Source organism: Osmia bicornis, chromosome 10, assembly GCF_907164935.1.
Source record: "Osmia bicornis bicornis chromosome 10, iOsmBic2.1, whole genome shotgun sequence".
NCBI lineage: Eukaryota > Metazoa > Arthropoda > Insecta > Hymenoptera > Megachilidae > Osmia > Osmia bicornis.
This window is the reverse complement of record NC_060225.1, coordinates 9,610,961-9,627,201: the sequence shown is the minus strand read 5'-3', so window position 1 is coordinate 9,627,201 and position 16,241 is coordinate 9,610,961. Positions and strand designations below refer to the sequence as shown.

Here is a 16,241-nt window from a genome sequence, read left to right as displayed (position 1 = left end):
CGCGGTCCTTCGTCGGATGGTCTTGTTTCCCTGGGCCACGTTCGCCCGCTGGCTCGCCTTTTATGAATCGATTCGATTTATATTCCCGCGCGTATAAATATTTAAGTATGTAATTAAACGGCTGCGATCCGAGAGCAGCCAGAGAAAAGGTTTGGCAAAAGGAGAAACGCGAACGTAATGATACGTCTGTCGATTGATTGCGAATGGAAATCTCGCGTTGAATTCTTACCCGACGCCTCGAGACGCGAATAATTTCACCGAGGAATACACCCTATCCTTTCCGAAGCAAATTTCATTTTTACTATGATTCGCTGCGCGATTTAGACGTTGTAAATTTTCCCTCGTTATTAGAGGATAGAGAGTAGAGAGTATCGATGAACGATGGCCAGCAATAGGGATGGAACGGTTAACGAACAGGTTCGAACTTTGATCGATTGGATCAGGTTAAAGGGTTAACTTGGATCGAGTTGTCCGGAAAATCTTGCAAGAATCGTGCAAGATAGACGAACGAACAGTTTATCGTTCGAAGAACGAAAAAGAAACGTAGTTTTATTTTTATTTTCCTCTCCGTTCGCTATAATTAACGCGAGACCAGGCCAGAGAGAGGAGAGGGATAACGAGTGGTAACGAGAGCTAGAATATCTGGCAATAAAAGTGACGAGTTCGAAAAGGGAATTGCGAAACGAAGTGCGAATGCCGCAATGTTTGTTGGCGGCCCGATTGGCCCCGATCGTCTTTGTATCGGGAAACAACGATTGGCAATCGCATGCCGTCCTCGAAACTCAGGAATCCATCGTTGCTCGATCAAACCCTCTAACCCTCCCCCGCCCCCGGTTTTCTTCTTCTTCTACGCTTCGCCTCGATTTTCTCCGTCCCCGTTTTTTCCTGGCCGACGTTTCGCGATTTTTCGCCCGCCAAGAATACCATTTTATCGCCCCCGGCGTGGCGCGCCGCGTCGATTAACTAATCGATCCTTCTAATTGCGAACCTTGAAACTGGCCTTTCGACTGATTTTTTATAGCATTCAACCATTCGAAACATACTGTACGATTCGATCGACGATGTTGCTATTATTGCGCGCCAGAAATTTCAGCTCTACAATTGTTTCTTCATTTATTTTCAATGAAGAACTCTTTAGTCATCGGCTCGATTATATTCCTTATGTTATTTCTGTCCACGTTAATCGTCGAAGAAGGTAAAAAAACTCGCCGGAAAGACGTGTCCGAAATTGTATCGTTTATATTTGAAATTTATTATCGCCATTCGATTAGTCCGGCTTATGGGATGTCGTGAAACTATCCGTCCGTTCCCTTCTCTTCTATCTCCGGTATTCTTTCCGCGGCGTTCGTCGTCCCTTTCAGCGCTCCTCCCGCTCGATGCTTCTCGCGCCGTCTCGTCGCCGGCCTAATTTATCGTTCCTCAACTTTTTATTAATTTCTTACCGCTCGCGGAATCGCGATCGCATTAAAAGGAACGTCCACGGTCGTTCAACGGTCACCGAAATGCATCGGTACACAGACGGAATGCCGTCCCTAATTTTTCGCTCTCCCCCTCGCGAGGATCCTCCTCCTGTCCTGTTCTTTTAGCGCGCGGCGCCCGCCGGACCCTAGCCTCTTCTCTGGGCATCGATGCTATCGGCAAATCTTCAGAAGAAACACATTTTTCCGCAAACTACCGAGCTACTGGCGCTTTAACCCACCCCTCTTCTTTTGAATAAAAAGGGGCGCGTTGAAAATTCCGTACCGTTCGACCGTCTCCTGATCCAGCCGAGCCTTTAACCCTTTACGCTACCAGTTGAAAGATAATATTGCGAGATTGTTGCGAAAGAAAAGCAATACGGTGCTACTTAACGCGCAAGTGACACCGACCGATAACACGGATAATGAGTGTAATTACTGATAATATCGGTAATAAGTGTCTTTGTCCGAACATAACAGCCTGAGTGATTGTTAACTCGTTCTTATTTAGAAAGCGAAATTCTGAGGCAACAAGTTCCGCTCGAGAACTGGTGCCGACCAATCGCAGGAATTTCAATCAGACGGTTCACGAGTGTTAGCGAAATTCGAAACACAATCGTTCGAAGAGTAAAGTAAAAATAGGAGGGAAAAAACGGTAACGACACCCGTGTCGTAAGAGTGTAATGTTTATGCATGGGCTGCGAAACGAGCCGAGCCGAGGAATAATGCATCTGTAACCAATTATGCGAGGAGAAGAAGCGAGTGAACGAGGCGAGAAGGAAAGTAACCAACAAAAATCGATATCTGTTTACTTTTTTTCAAACTTTCTTTCCCACAAAAATTCCAGAGAAATAAAAAATAAAGCACAACCGTTCAAACTTGGTGTAATTCCTCAAAAATGTGGTTGGTCCGAAAGAAGAAGAAAAGGTGAATCAAGAAGACCCTTTAAATCCGTTTTCACGGCAAGCGCATAAGTCAGAAACGATTTTTCTCAAAGGCCGGCTCCCTTGGCATCTACGTTATGACATACATATATACCTTAAGGACCTTAAAGGGATCTCCGATGGTGGGGGTGTAGGAACGTGGAGAACGGAGTTGAAGTGGGTGGGGGGAGGGGGCATAGGGAGAAGGAGAATAAGGCCCTGAAGGGTCCATGGCTCGGAGTATATGCAGAGAACGCGGTGCACCAGTTATTTATTGTAGCTCCCGTTTATGCTTTATTTGTTATTTGCCTGGTCGACTGGCTGGCTTGACTGCCAGCCCACGTAGGTGTACCAAGTACCTACGAGGGTACCTTATCTACCTTTCAGACATGCGTTACACAGCCGTTCGGCTTCGTTCAGATGAGCCAGATTCGCATAATTGGCCGCTTAATACGGAGCACTTTTTTCCTTTTCTTTTTAGTCGACGACGACGACCACGTACAACCCTCGAATCGAATAGAATTTTTTCGTCTGACCTTTGGGTGGCTTTGATTCCTTGATGACCGTAACACGAGGTTAATGAGATCTTCTCGGAAAACTGTGATTCGAAGGTTGTACTTTGCATCTGATGGACGTTAGATTCCTTCCAGAGACCATTTAAGAAATCCCCATTAAGTTACCCTTCTGTTACCGTATTTGTTTTATACTCGTGAAATCTATTGTCAACTAGTCGCAACACCGATAAAACGTTCAAGACTCGACTTACGTTCGGTTGCTTTTAATAAACGACTTCATTAATCGTGCGTGAAGCATTTGTCAATGATGAAGAAGTATCGATACTCGAACTGGACGTAACGAGATCGTAAAGTAACAGTCGTCCGAAACGTGAAATTATTTCATTAAGGCTTATCAGGAGTTGATCGAATGTAAAAATTTTCGAGGGATGTCAGAACGTTATAACGCGACGCGATAGAATCCACGGCTTAAGCTGTTAATTAAATTGTATTTAACGCGAATTAATGAGCGTACGTATCAACGAGCCTGTTAAGCCTGCACCGTAAATGAATGTCGAACAGGTGCAACTCTGGCAGTCGTGGTTCACGGATGTCGACAGTAATTGTTCGAGTCGTAAATTGCCTGTAATTGTTAAAGCTTGTCCCTGGCATTCGATCTTATATAGCGCGTTCGTTGAAAATTCAAAGCAGACAGAGATCAAGAATTATCGATTATTAAACAATGCATTCCAAACCGTATAGAATATTTTCTAAAGTGCTTTCTAAACATCGCTCGAGCTACTCGACGAGTGATTCCAACATTACTGAATATTCACTTGTACATCGAGAAGCTATGACTTTCGAAAATATGGTAAATTTCCATTAATATCGATGATGGAATAACGCTTCAAGCTACGCGGAGTTCTCCTTTTGCGGATTTGGAATCGTAGGATAGAAGAAATTTCGAAGAATAAAATATTTTTCATTGCAAAGGGTTGAACTTACTCTTTGGAGAGTAAATGAAAAACAGTGGAAAAAAATAGAAAGGAAAGGTGGTGAATCGAGTTCTATGGCAATTGCATCGTGTTGCAGTAACCCGTTACACGCACGCGTGTAACCAAGCTGAAAGTTAAGTCATCCGTGTCGTAACGACGTTCTTAAGAGTAGCTGAACGACTGGACGACGCAAGGTGGTGGTTGGTCGGGTAACATCGATGTGAAACAACGTGAGAAGCATGATACAGTGAAAAGGGAGAAGAAATAAGTTCGAAGGAGATGCTACACGAGAGGGTTCTCTCTTCGAAGGGTGGGAGGGCGAGAAGAGGGTTACAGAGGGCCGAAGACACCGCGAGAAAGAGAGAATAATGCGTTAAAGCAGCAACCAGCAACTACTCTAATTGGCCACTTTGTCCATTTATTCGATTTATTTAAATTATGGGACAATTGACAGTAGGCATTCTATTTTTTAAATCTCCCCGGCCAACCGGCTGATTGGGCGAGATTGGCGTGAGACACTGGCCCCACAGATTCCCCAGTTGTGGGCTTAATCAGCTTTGATTGCTGCCTTCTCTCTCTCTCTCTCATCTCTTCTCTTTCTCTTTCTCTCTCTCCTTACTCTCCTCTCCTGTCATTTTTTTTTCTTCTCCGTGTCGGCGAACGAGGCACGGCCGTCGAACAATGCACAATTTTATTTTATTCCGTTTCAGCGTGGATCTTGCGACCAGTTTAATATCGTCCGGCAGCTCTAAACGTTGATTGGCCGATCCGAAATTGTGGGAATGTGTCTCTGGATAACAGAGACACTGGACAGTAGCCGCCCACTCCTCTCTTTCTCTCTCTCTCTGACCCTTCTTCTCTTCTCCTTTGTCAAACGATTACCATAATTTCCGCTGACAGTGCTGATTCGTCTCTTCGTTTTTCGATAAAGAAAATGACGCGGAATAGGGTGACGGAATATGTACTTCTTTTATATTCGAGGGAACTACGTAAAAGGAAGAATGTACCGGAGGCAGCTAGAGAAATCCTATCCGGGTTCCGTTATTTTATTTATAAACGAGTATCGATACGATTATGTAACGTTGCGGCTCTCTATCTCCGCGATGTCCTATAATTAATGAAATTCCCATCGAGTCACTGACTTCTCTATCCCTTATAGACCGATCGATCGCTGTGGCACCGTGGTCGATCTAAAATTAAACTGGTGTCGTTTGAATACGTCGAGAATCTTCTCTTTTGTCTAGAGACTTTTTCGTCTCTTTGTATCTTATACGCTGTTAAGATGCTTCAGATTCAAAGAAGAAAATGAAGCAACGCTGCTGGTATCTAAAGATTTTAATCGAACGATGAAGCGACGCGTTAATTCTTCGTCGAAAGTATAATTTTTTCGAGTGGCAGCACCGTTAAGGGTGGGTGTACGCGTTATGGGGGACCTGCATGAATCCGTTTCCACGCCATCGTCTTCCTCTCTTTCCTGATCGTCCGCGAACAGGCAACAAACCCCCTTCAGCCCCCTCGTGGGACCCACTTGCCACGCTCATCCTATTTCCTTGATAATTCCCATAATGCTGTGGGCGGATATTCCAATAAAGGGGGAAGAGCCCCCGGCCACAAAACGCTGAAAGCATGGGACACGACGACGACCACTCGTTTCGTCAGGTTGCACACGATTTACGAGCCTACACCGGACTTCAATCGAATAAATACAAGTTCTTCGGTGAACCAGATTCACGTGACCGTGGGAATTGATAATTAACCCCCTTAGATGCGGGGCCATTGTGCGCCAAGTATTTAGATAATTTGGAAAAACGTGACACGGTTCGAAGCCGTACAGATTTCAACAGGAAAGGCCCAGTATCCTGTATTATTTTACGTTTACGCTAGTTAAGGGTTAATCGCAGATCACCTCTACCCCCGCTTTAAAGCGAATCTCTTATCCTAAGAAACTGATTGATTGATTGATTGATTGATTGTTGAAAGTCGTGGCATCGAATGAAGATCTTTGTCTCCGCGTTAATAACAGGTTTTTAACTCGCAACAATTAAGAAAAAGAAAACGAGCTTTAAATCGACTGGTTCAACCAGATCGTGATGGTCAATTTGAACGCGATGCACCGTTGCTCGCGACCCCTTCGATATTTTTTTTTTTTTCTCTTTCTCGCTCCTTTTCCTGTCTGCGCACGCCTGTGTCGAGGCGCAAGGGTCGTCGAACGGCAAACACTCGATTTGAATCTAATTACGATCCCGATAATTCCGTAAGGAGGCGGAAATAGTAACTCACCGGAAACCTTCGGGTCAGCTGCCTCCACCTTCATCGCCGCCAGGCTCGCTATTGTCGGCGGTACCTAAAAAGAAAATACATTACGATGTACAATGCACCAGCATGCTCAGGGCCGTGCTCGCGAATGGAGACGAAAGAGGGGCCGCCCACGCAACTCGATGGGGGGAGGGTTTAACGGGGTTGCAAAGGGCAGAGTGCACCTCTACGAATCCGCGACACGTGTCGTTAAAAACTTCAATAGATCGAAATTATTCGAGCCTCGCGTGGACCTTTTGGGAAAATCGACCCCAACCCCTCGGAGAGATTACGATTTTCCGAACGTACGTCTGAAGTTTTTTTTTCTACTTTTTTGTTTAGGGAGCTACTGGTGCACGTGAATTTGTTGTATGCTCTGCCCCTTGTAGTACGATGAATTTGGGTGATCTATTTCGTACACGTGGCAGCTGGATAACATCCATGGAAAATTTTCAAGTATTTCATACGAATTCTACGAATCGAATGTTGGTCGTTAAACGACAGGAAATTTCTCTTTCATTTGCCCATCTTTCAAGTAGGAGTTACAAGTGGATAATAAATAATATGTTGCTGTTAACAATGGTATCAAGATTAAGAGAGGAAATAATTTATGAATGTTTTTCTAACTGTACATAATGTTCCACATAGTAAAACGTCGACTGTTATTGCGTTAAGAAAGATTTGAGTGGTATGTCATCGACACCGATACGATCCTGCACGCATTTGAAACCGTTAACCTTTACTCGCGCTTCGAATTTTTGCGACGGTAGAAACTGTGTCTTGATCGTTAACGACATCCTCTTCGGGGCGCTACGTGAAGCGGAAACGACTTCCGGTTCCTCGGAAACGTTCAAGAATCCAAATATCGAGTCGATTTCTCAGGTCATCGGCCTTGCCGATGCAACTTGCAAATTTTTTCCACTTTAAAAACCAATGGTTCTGGATATAATTACGTTGTAAGATTAAAATGGATCATCCCGCATACATAATTCAACCGGAAAGAGGAATATACCACGAACGTATGGTGTTGAGTTTACCAGTGTCGTTTGCTCAAAGGGTTAAAACTGAGAAGAGGGAGAAAAAAAAAAAAAAGAACAGGAGAAGGTTGTCAAGAAGCGCGAAAGGGACAGCACAGTTGCCCGGAAGCCCCATCGCGGTGCAAATTATTCGAATCCTGTACGATTTCCGAAGCCCTATCCAAGATGCCGATCCGTGGCGTCGCTGAATTTATGAAAGCGATTGCCACACTCTGTCCATCGTTTGTCTTCTGTCTCCGCCCATCGTTTCCATTTTCTACCCGAACGTGTCGCGTCTATTTTCTTCATCTTACATCCGAAGGAATCGAACGCGTCTCACGTGCACGATAATCGCGTTCCATCGATTCCCTGACCAACGATCGACCATTTATATTCCGTGTCCATAATTATCGACGACCTTCGATGCCCAATATTATAGGATCGATGCGCGGATCGAATTGCAATGCGACGGAAACGATTTCCCGCGGAAATCGATCGCGAAAATGGAATCTCTGTTCCGAGGAATTTTACGTTACAGAATCCTCGAAATCGTTAACCTACATTCGATACGGCAATAATGTTTCAATAAATCGTCCCTCGTGAACGGTTCTATCCTTGAATGATTCACGACGTTAGAAGCCAAACGTGATAGAATTCGACTCAAGGTGTTTGACAGGATCAAGGTCAATCGAACAATTTTTTTACCATGAGTAAGAAGCAATTAGCTAATCCAGGTCACGAAGCAACCATCTTCCAAAGAAGATACTCCCTTCCCACGTAGAAGGAGACTTCGATGCTTTGCGAAGACCAAAGCACACACACGTCTACTACACAGATTGGAGAAAGGATTACGAGAGACTCTCTGAACTCTATATTCTCCAGTCTTGTTTTATATTAATATTCAAAAGAGTACAACGTACGAGACTGCGGAAGACTGTCTCAAGGAAGAGAAGAAGAAAAGAAAAACCGAGAAACGACCCCGAGAACAGTGTTCCAGCCCCCTTTCCAGACATCAGAAAGTCAATACCGCTGCCAGAACGTGCTCCACAAAACGGATTTCGATTGCAGAGTAGCCCACACGGGATCTCATAGAGTCCCATTCGGTTCGGATGGAAACCATGAGAAAAAAGGAGGAAAGCAAAGCAGAAGAAGAGAGCCAGAGAAAGGAAACCAACGATCATAGAAACAAATAGAGAATACCATAGTTGTTACAAGCGTGTGTGCGTGTACGTTCTCTACGAGGAGGACAATCGACGACAACGAAGAAGAAGATCGAGCACGAAATGAAAGAGGAAAGGGTAAAAGAAGAACATCCAGAGGGAGAGAGAAGGGAAAGACAAGAAGAAGGAGGGAAGAGAGTACTGAGAAGAGGGCAAAGAGGGAACCGGGGAGAGTATAGAGGTATATGAGAAAACAATAGAGCTGATTTGCAAACAATAGAATAACGTTAAGAGTCGAGTATTATACGCCGTTGTTACTTCTTGTGCCATAACGCCGGAGAGCATATGCCCATTAATATTCAAAGGCGAAAATAATGTAAACGACACGACAAAAATCGGGGGAATAATTTCAATTCTCCCCGTATGGGATTCCAGCCTGGCGATACAACAACACCGAGACTCACGGCCCATTTCGTGTGTGTCTCTTCTCTTCTCTTCTCTTCTCTTCTTCTTTAGCTACGTACACATATGTATATATTTAGCTCGACCGAGAGTACCGAGTCACCGCTTACTTCGACTCCCATAGAACGAAAACCATCCTTTTCCGCGAATTTCCCTCCAACCAGACGAAAACACCATCATTCCGCGGACCGAAGATGGATCGGTTAAACGGGGTAGTCTCGCGCGAAATCAACATCTTGGATACCTTCAGCAGTGCAAAGGGTTAAATTTCCTGAAATAAGCCGACTCGGAAGTTCTCGTTTATTGGAATAAAGCTGGCATGAATATACCTACTGAATGCAGGGTGTGTCGAAGGATGGTGCAGAATGTTAATTGTTCTTTTAGAAAGTTAATTCCACGAGGACTGACGTAATCCTTTTTGACTACACCGAACCGCCAACGTTTTCAGAATTCCACGCCGCTATTGAATCTACTCTCGATCATTGCGATTAAATAGCAATAACGGATGATCGATTTCTCATTCTTATCACGAACGAAGAATCGTTAAAGTTTAATAGGAAGAGTTAACCCGTTGATCATCCTTTCGAATATTGGAAATGAAGTTTTTATAAATGAGAACTATGTCAATTATCCAACGAAGAGAATAAACTCTGTTTCGAAACTCAATCGAATCCACCTACCATCGATTTTCTGTTCAGCTTCAAGGATACAGGGTCCTCGAATCGAGTCTCGGAGCAATTGTTCCACGGAGCAGCCTCGCGATAAGATAAATCACAGGATGCTGTCCAAATTTCACGGGAAAGCTTTATTGCTCGCAGCCAGATCGTTTCTTCTCGTTTCCTTTCTGCTTTTTTTTCTCTCTCTCTCTCTCTCTCTGCATTCGACCGTTTGATTGCGACGCGAATCGAGGGGAAAGGAATCATTGTTCTCGATTATTTTATGGGAACACGTACATATACGTCTGAACGAATTAAGGTCAAAGAATCAGGGACCTCTCCTCTTTCCACGCGACGGATTACGCCAATGGATATCGCGACAAATTATTGCTGCTTGTTCGTGGTTCCAGGAACCCCTGAATTATTCTAAACTTGCTATACTACACGTTTCTCGCTGGAATTCCAGTCTTTACGACTGCTCGACGAGTCACCATCGACTCATCAAAAGTTGTGCCGCTGATTCATTGTCTACCTTTCAACGCTATTATAATTTTTCATCGATACCTTTCTAAAATTAGTCTTAACTACGTTTAATTTCATTGAAAATTTTACGAAACGTTATTGTAAGTCTATAGCATGGCTCTGTAATAATACCGATGATTCTTCTCCTAAAACATTTGACTTCCGTTGAACCGAGCTAAGAAAAAAGTGTCGAGAGATAGGTAACGACAGAGACGATTTCACGGATCGTCAACGCGACTGCATCATCCGATCATCAATGCCGTGTTATTACTACGAGTTGTTCTTGGATGTGATTCAATTTCGCGAAACAACGAATCACGTTAAGTAACGTTAAGCAGGGATATCGAACAATTCCCGGTAATGGATAATAACCCATTCGACCCTATTGATTCAACATTCTATCGTGATAAGTTTGATAAAACACTATGACAAAACTAATTAATCTTGTAAAATAGAAGTAGTATTTTCAAGATCATAGCTAATCGCTAATTATCCCCGGTGTCTCACCTAGAATTGGAGCGTATGACAAAGTTCCTGTCGACGCGAAATCAAATGCATTAAGGAAATCGTTTAAACAATGAGCAAGCTTTCACATCGAATTAGTGCTACTTGTGCCTCGTCACCGGTCACCAATAAATTGAGATAATTATTTTCATATAATTGGCTGATGACGCGCGCCAACCATGGATCTTGGCGTTGGTCGTTAAAGTGGAAACAAGTTGAACGAAATCCAACTGCTGTAGCAGATGCTCGCGGCATGTTGACAATCCAGTGTCACGTCATCATCAACAGTCCCGGTGTCCACACCAGCTCGGCTATAATCGATCTACGTCTTCCAGTTCTCGACTTAAGCTTTATTCATACCGCCTAACCCTTCTGTTAATACCCATTTCCACGATGACCCATTTTCAATTGATATATGAACACGATCTAACAATACTGTTAGTAGTGTTTTCGATAGAGAATCGAGATGAATATTAATCTTTTTCTGAGCAAATGAAAGGATTTTATCTACCGCAAACCGCGTCGCTAAAGCATTCCCGATCGAAACCATGAAACGACGTAAAAAAAGAGTGGAGAAAGGAAAAAAGAAAAAAGCCGAAACAATCCATTTCCGTGGCGAGGGTGAGAGGAGCGATGGGGACACATGGAAACGCACCGCGGGAGATGAAAGGGACCCTCGTCTAATTAATTTGTTCGACTGACTCACCCTCGACTCTTCAGGTTCCTCCCTCCTGACGTTCTGGAAAAGGACGCTGCCCATCTGAACTTGAAGATTCTGCTGTAGTAACTGCGCCAATTGCGGATTTTGCGACAGAATGGCTGGATTCTGTTGGAGTAGTTGAGCAAGAGCCGGATTCTGTACCAGAATCTGACTCAGGGGTGAGTTCGCCATTGCATGAAGGGACTGCGGTTGCTGTTGTTGTTGCTGATGCGATTCCTGATGTTGGTGCTGCTGCTGTTGTTGTTGAAGGCTGGGAGAATTGGTGTTTGATGTTTGACAGGATTGAGATAGGTTACTAGGGGGTGGATTGTGTCGGGGTGGACTTTGGGGGGTGTGAGGTGGCGTCGGAGGGCTTCCTGGCGCCATCGATGACGCATCCTTCTCTTCTTTCACCTTCACCTTCCCTGAAACAGAAATTAGTCCTCTTTCGTTAGTATAAATTAATTTGGGAACGGATTAAATATTCCGAATATTCGAACATCGAAATTTCTGCGACGTTAATTATCCCCACGTACCGAAGTCACCCTCGACGTACCTTCAGACGTCCCGCTTCCATCAACACCGCGACGAGACTGACTGAGAGACTTTGATTTCTCCGAGATTTCCAAAAGCACGGTGGGGAGCAAGTCTCTCGATTGGTGGAAACACGGAAAACGGATCAACGAATGGAAACGCTTTATAGCGGTAAGAAGGGAAGGTTTTTTTGGCTATTCTACGGTGAGACTCGTGAAATTGAGACGTCTCGATTTTGAAAAAGCCGCAATCGACTCTGGCGGAGCAGGTACATCTGCTCCGGGTCACGTTTTTCAACTTCTATCCCTTCCACATCAATTCACTAATGGAGAATCCGTATAAAAATTCAAATTATCCCAACCATTGGGGATATTCGTACCGATTAAACAATATAATCAATACGTAGATACTTATCAAACCGTGTAAATTAAAATTATTTTCAGACGAACCTGAAACCCATCGTTCTCACAAATTTGGTTGTTTTAATTTTAAAGAAAAATGAAAGGAAAAAAACAGCTGCGAATTAAAAGACTGTTTCCCATATTTTTTTCCGAGGAACGAGACAAACGAATCCGGTGCATCCTGACGAGGGTTTAAACCGGTGCCAGCAGCTTTTAATACCCCCGGGTGCGAAGTCTACGATTCAGGTAGATCTGGCGGGTTTTATTCGCGCGAAGAGGATCCATGAGAACATCAAACTCCGTTCGTAAGGCCTCTCATACCTGCAGCTTTCGACCTGGCCAGTCGATCTCGTGGTCGCGAAAAAGAATAATACAAGCGAAGAAAAGAAGAGATTCGGAAATTTGAAAAAAGCTTCAAGGGGTTTGCTCAACTAGACCCCCCTTTGCCTGAATCGATGACGTATATCGAAATTACGCAACCCCTTAGGCTTCATTTTTACCTCTATCCCTATTTTTTTATCCTTTATATACAACCTTCAGAATTTTTTTTTATTACCAAACGATTCTAGGCGTCGTTTAACGAGACGGATACGAAGCTCCTTCCTCGATGGCGATGAAAAATGACTATCCTCCGTGGTAATTTAGGAGAGACCGACAAACGTTGTGGGAAAACGCTTCGGGATTATTTTCAGGTACAGACGGAGTTGGCCTTTTAATTGGGTGGGATAATATTTTGGGACTTTGAGGTAGGATAGGTTAAGTTGGAAAAATAATTTAACGGTAAAAAATCGCAACATCTTGAAAACACGCGAATACCAGAGAGTGAAGGCGATAAAAAGAAGAAGAGCCGAAAAGTGACTTGAAATGATTTCGTACACGTTTCAGCGGTAAATGGATTTTACAGGAGATACTACCCCTGAAGGATCGCATGCACGTTCGCGTTATGCTTGTAGATCCCAGGCCGGATCCTTAAATTGACTCGATTTTTAAGGTCCAGGCCCGAAGAGGATCCTGCACCGCGGGGATCCTGTGTTTCTCTTCCTTTCGCGACGTTCTCCCTTTCATCTTTGCTCCACATCGTCTCGACTGGACGATTGATAAAAATCAAGTACACAGAGAACGTGGTGAAGAAACGAATCAAGGGTTGAGGAGGGGAGGGTAACGGTGAAATCGAAACGTCCGGGAAAGTAATCGTCGTAGTTAACGGATAACAGAAAAATTTACGAGTTAAATTGCCCGTTGTGTTTCGACGAATCGTGTGCACCTGGCATGGTGTTTCGAAAAAAGAAAGAAGGAGAAATTGTTGCTGGTGGAAGAAATTTATCAAGATTCATTAATTATCCTCCAAAAATTTCGTGGCACTAGAACGTAATCTATATCAAACGTGTGGAACGAAAAACCGTGACGGCGACATTCGACCCTCTCACCCCGTCAAGTTACAATTTCCAAAAAAAGCCTCCCCGATCTTGGGCCCATTTTTACGAGATACTTAAGCCTTTAAATGGTCCAGCGAGAAAGCTGCCTCTCCGATTTCGAAATTTGCCCGAGAAATCGGTTAACCCCCGATATATATATCGAGGTGCACGGGGGTCGCGCGCGATTTTTCTCAGGGGTTAAATCGACCGTGGCCCCCAAAAAATCGCGTTTTTTTCCCTAACTCTCTTCACAAGTTTGCAGGTAGCCACAGCTACCTGCACGCGCACGTCCACCGGGGTAACCCGGAAAAGTATCCAGCGGGAAAAAAAAAACTGGAAGAAAATAAAAAGAAGGGGAGCCAAAGCGGGCTGAAAAAAGGAAAGATTACGCAAGAAACCTCGGAAAGGGGAAGAAAAACACGTAGTAGTAGGTTCACCCCTCGGCGAAACCCTCTCTGTTCGTTTTCTCGCTCTAGCAGAGAACGGCAGGGGTAAGAAAACAGGGTAAAAGTGAGTTAATAGTCGGTAAAACGGTATTCACCCCGTGACCCGTCAGGGTTACCCAGCTTCTTTAGGGCCGAGCCTTTTTTCTCTTCTTCCTCTTTTCTCACTACCCTGTTCCCGGTTCTTCTTCCGGAAGGGGTCGAACGGGAACTCGTAGGGGTAGAAAGGGATCATCGTTCTCTTTCTCAGCGTTGCTACGGGGATGGAAAACCGAGACACGAGACACTCCTTTCGTTGAGAAATTTGAGTAATCGTTCCGGGACCATCGTCGAGTACCACCGAAACGAACGAAGGGTTTCTGATTTTCTTTTTTTCTGGAAGGGGAGGAAATCTGGCGTGAGAGATCTTTCCGTCGATCTTTCGGTATTTTTTATTCCATCAGCAAAATAACATTCTACATAATATTGCAGAAACCTGAACGCGAATAAAATTACTGGACAAAGTTGCCCCAGAGAGAAAGAAGGTAGAGAATATTCTGTCTGGATAAACAGGATCGTGGAATTTTATACGGTGTGTTCCAGGAACGCGTGAAATCCTCGCGTTTCGATGGTTCGCGCGAAAAAACGATCGTTGTCTTCTCACGGTAATATCGCAATTAGCGATAAGTCCGCGCGATCTCTGTCAGGCCAGGCCACTCCGTTTTACGAGGAATCGCATCGTTATTCGTGATTTAGGTATTTGAAACGCGCCAGGACATCGGATTACGAGCGCTCGGGGCTCTCGGCTTTCTTGTTTCCCATTAGAATCGAATTTCGTGCGTATCGTCGTTGTAATGAAACACGCGAGCGTTTATAGTATTCCTCGCGTTACGCATGCCTAACGTGCATACGTGGAAATCGCAACACGGATTTCACGATCTACAAACAAACACCATTTCCCACGCGACTCTTTCATTCACTCCGTTACTTATTTTTAAATTATAATTAACAATTGAAAGGGTTAACAGTTCGAGCTAGCGAAGCGTTAGACGAATGTTCCCGATTGAATTTCAACTGTAAATCAAATTACGCTGACCCGGTCACCGGAATTAATAATTTAGCTAACTGGATTTAGCCGAGTTGCCTGTAAAAATAGAACTCTTCGAAAGTTCGTTGACATCGTTTCATCCTAAATTACGTCCGTGGACCTCTTGCCAGCTAATGCACCGTAACCTGTTCTTATTTTGTTCAAAATGCACTCGCAAATGCACAAATCACCCGTTACCGAGAAAACGACGCTGCCATATATCATCGTGTACTCAACGTTTATACCATGCTAACACCAACAAAATCGAAGCCAATACGCTAGCTTTAGCGTAACACAAAGAAGCGGGATAATTAAATTTCTCACCCGTAGGATCATCAAATTCGAAAAGACGAGGCACGAAATAGGGGATCAAGTATCGTTAGTCAGAAAAGTTGAGAAATAACAGGTCGAACGCGGGGCTGGTTAATGGTGGTTCATTTGTTAGCTACCCAGAGAAGGATATAATCCAATAATTTCGCGGTTGGGAAAAATGAAAATCGATTCGAGTGGTCTACCACAGACACCTGTTGAGGGTTCAAGGTCACCGCGATAAAAGACTCGATCCATCAAAGGGTGCAACATGGGTTGGCTAGGATCACGATGGAAAAGTCGAGCTTGGACGAATCTCTGTAATAAATCGTCGATTCTCCATCGGCTCGTCATCGCCGACGACGATATATCGACCGAGGCGAATCGACTCTCGTCATTAAAGCATCTCCACCGCGTTGCCGCGCTTCTTCCTCTCGAAAAGGGCGTTCGATGGATCGAAAAGCTTCGAGGATATGGAAAAATGTTCGTTCAATTATCGCATGCTATCTTAGCAAGGAATTTACTTGCGTTAAACTTTAAATAATCGACTAGAAGATGAAAAAACGAAAGGCTTCTCGAATTCGCGATGACGATCTCGCGAATCTCGCAGAAAAATCGCCACAGGGAGCGACTCGGCACGAATTAATGAGCCATCTGCGTAATTTTTCTCGAGCGCAGGCCTGTGAAACGAGAATTCATCGGGGCCCCGGGTGTAACGTTTCCAAATTTTAATATTTGACCATAGGACGGAGAAGAAGAGCGAGCGACGGATAAGAAGAGAGACAGAGTGGAAGAAGAAGGGATGAGAGTGAAGCGAGATAAAGAGCGAAGGGCCCCGCGGGGCCCATTTTTAACACCTAACAGAAGTCAAGATGCCCGGCCGTGATTA

At 44.3% G+C, this 16,241-nt stretch overlaps 1 protein-coding gene across 4 annotated transcripts in view; it reads right to left on the bottom strand.

Annotated features, from left to right (window-relative positions):
- LOC114874274 (zinc finger protein castor homolog 1-like) overlaps positions 1–16,241 on the bottom strand; it is a 72,491-nt gene that overhangs the window by 16,753 nt on the left and 39,497 nt on the right. For all 4 annotated transcript variants that reach the window (XM_029183436.2, XM_029183437.2, XM_029183435.2 and 1 more), the window contains exons 5-6: positions 11,191–11,609; positions 6,150–6,213 (exon numbers count right to left, since the gene is read on the bottom strand). In XM_029183436.2, the coding sequence (XP_029039269.2) occupies positions 6,150–6,213; positions 11,191–11,609 (483 nt within the window). The remainder of the gene's footprint in view (positions 1–6,149; positions 6,214–11,190; positions 11,610–16,241) is intronic.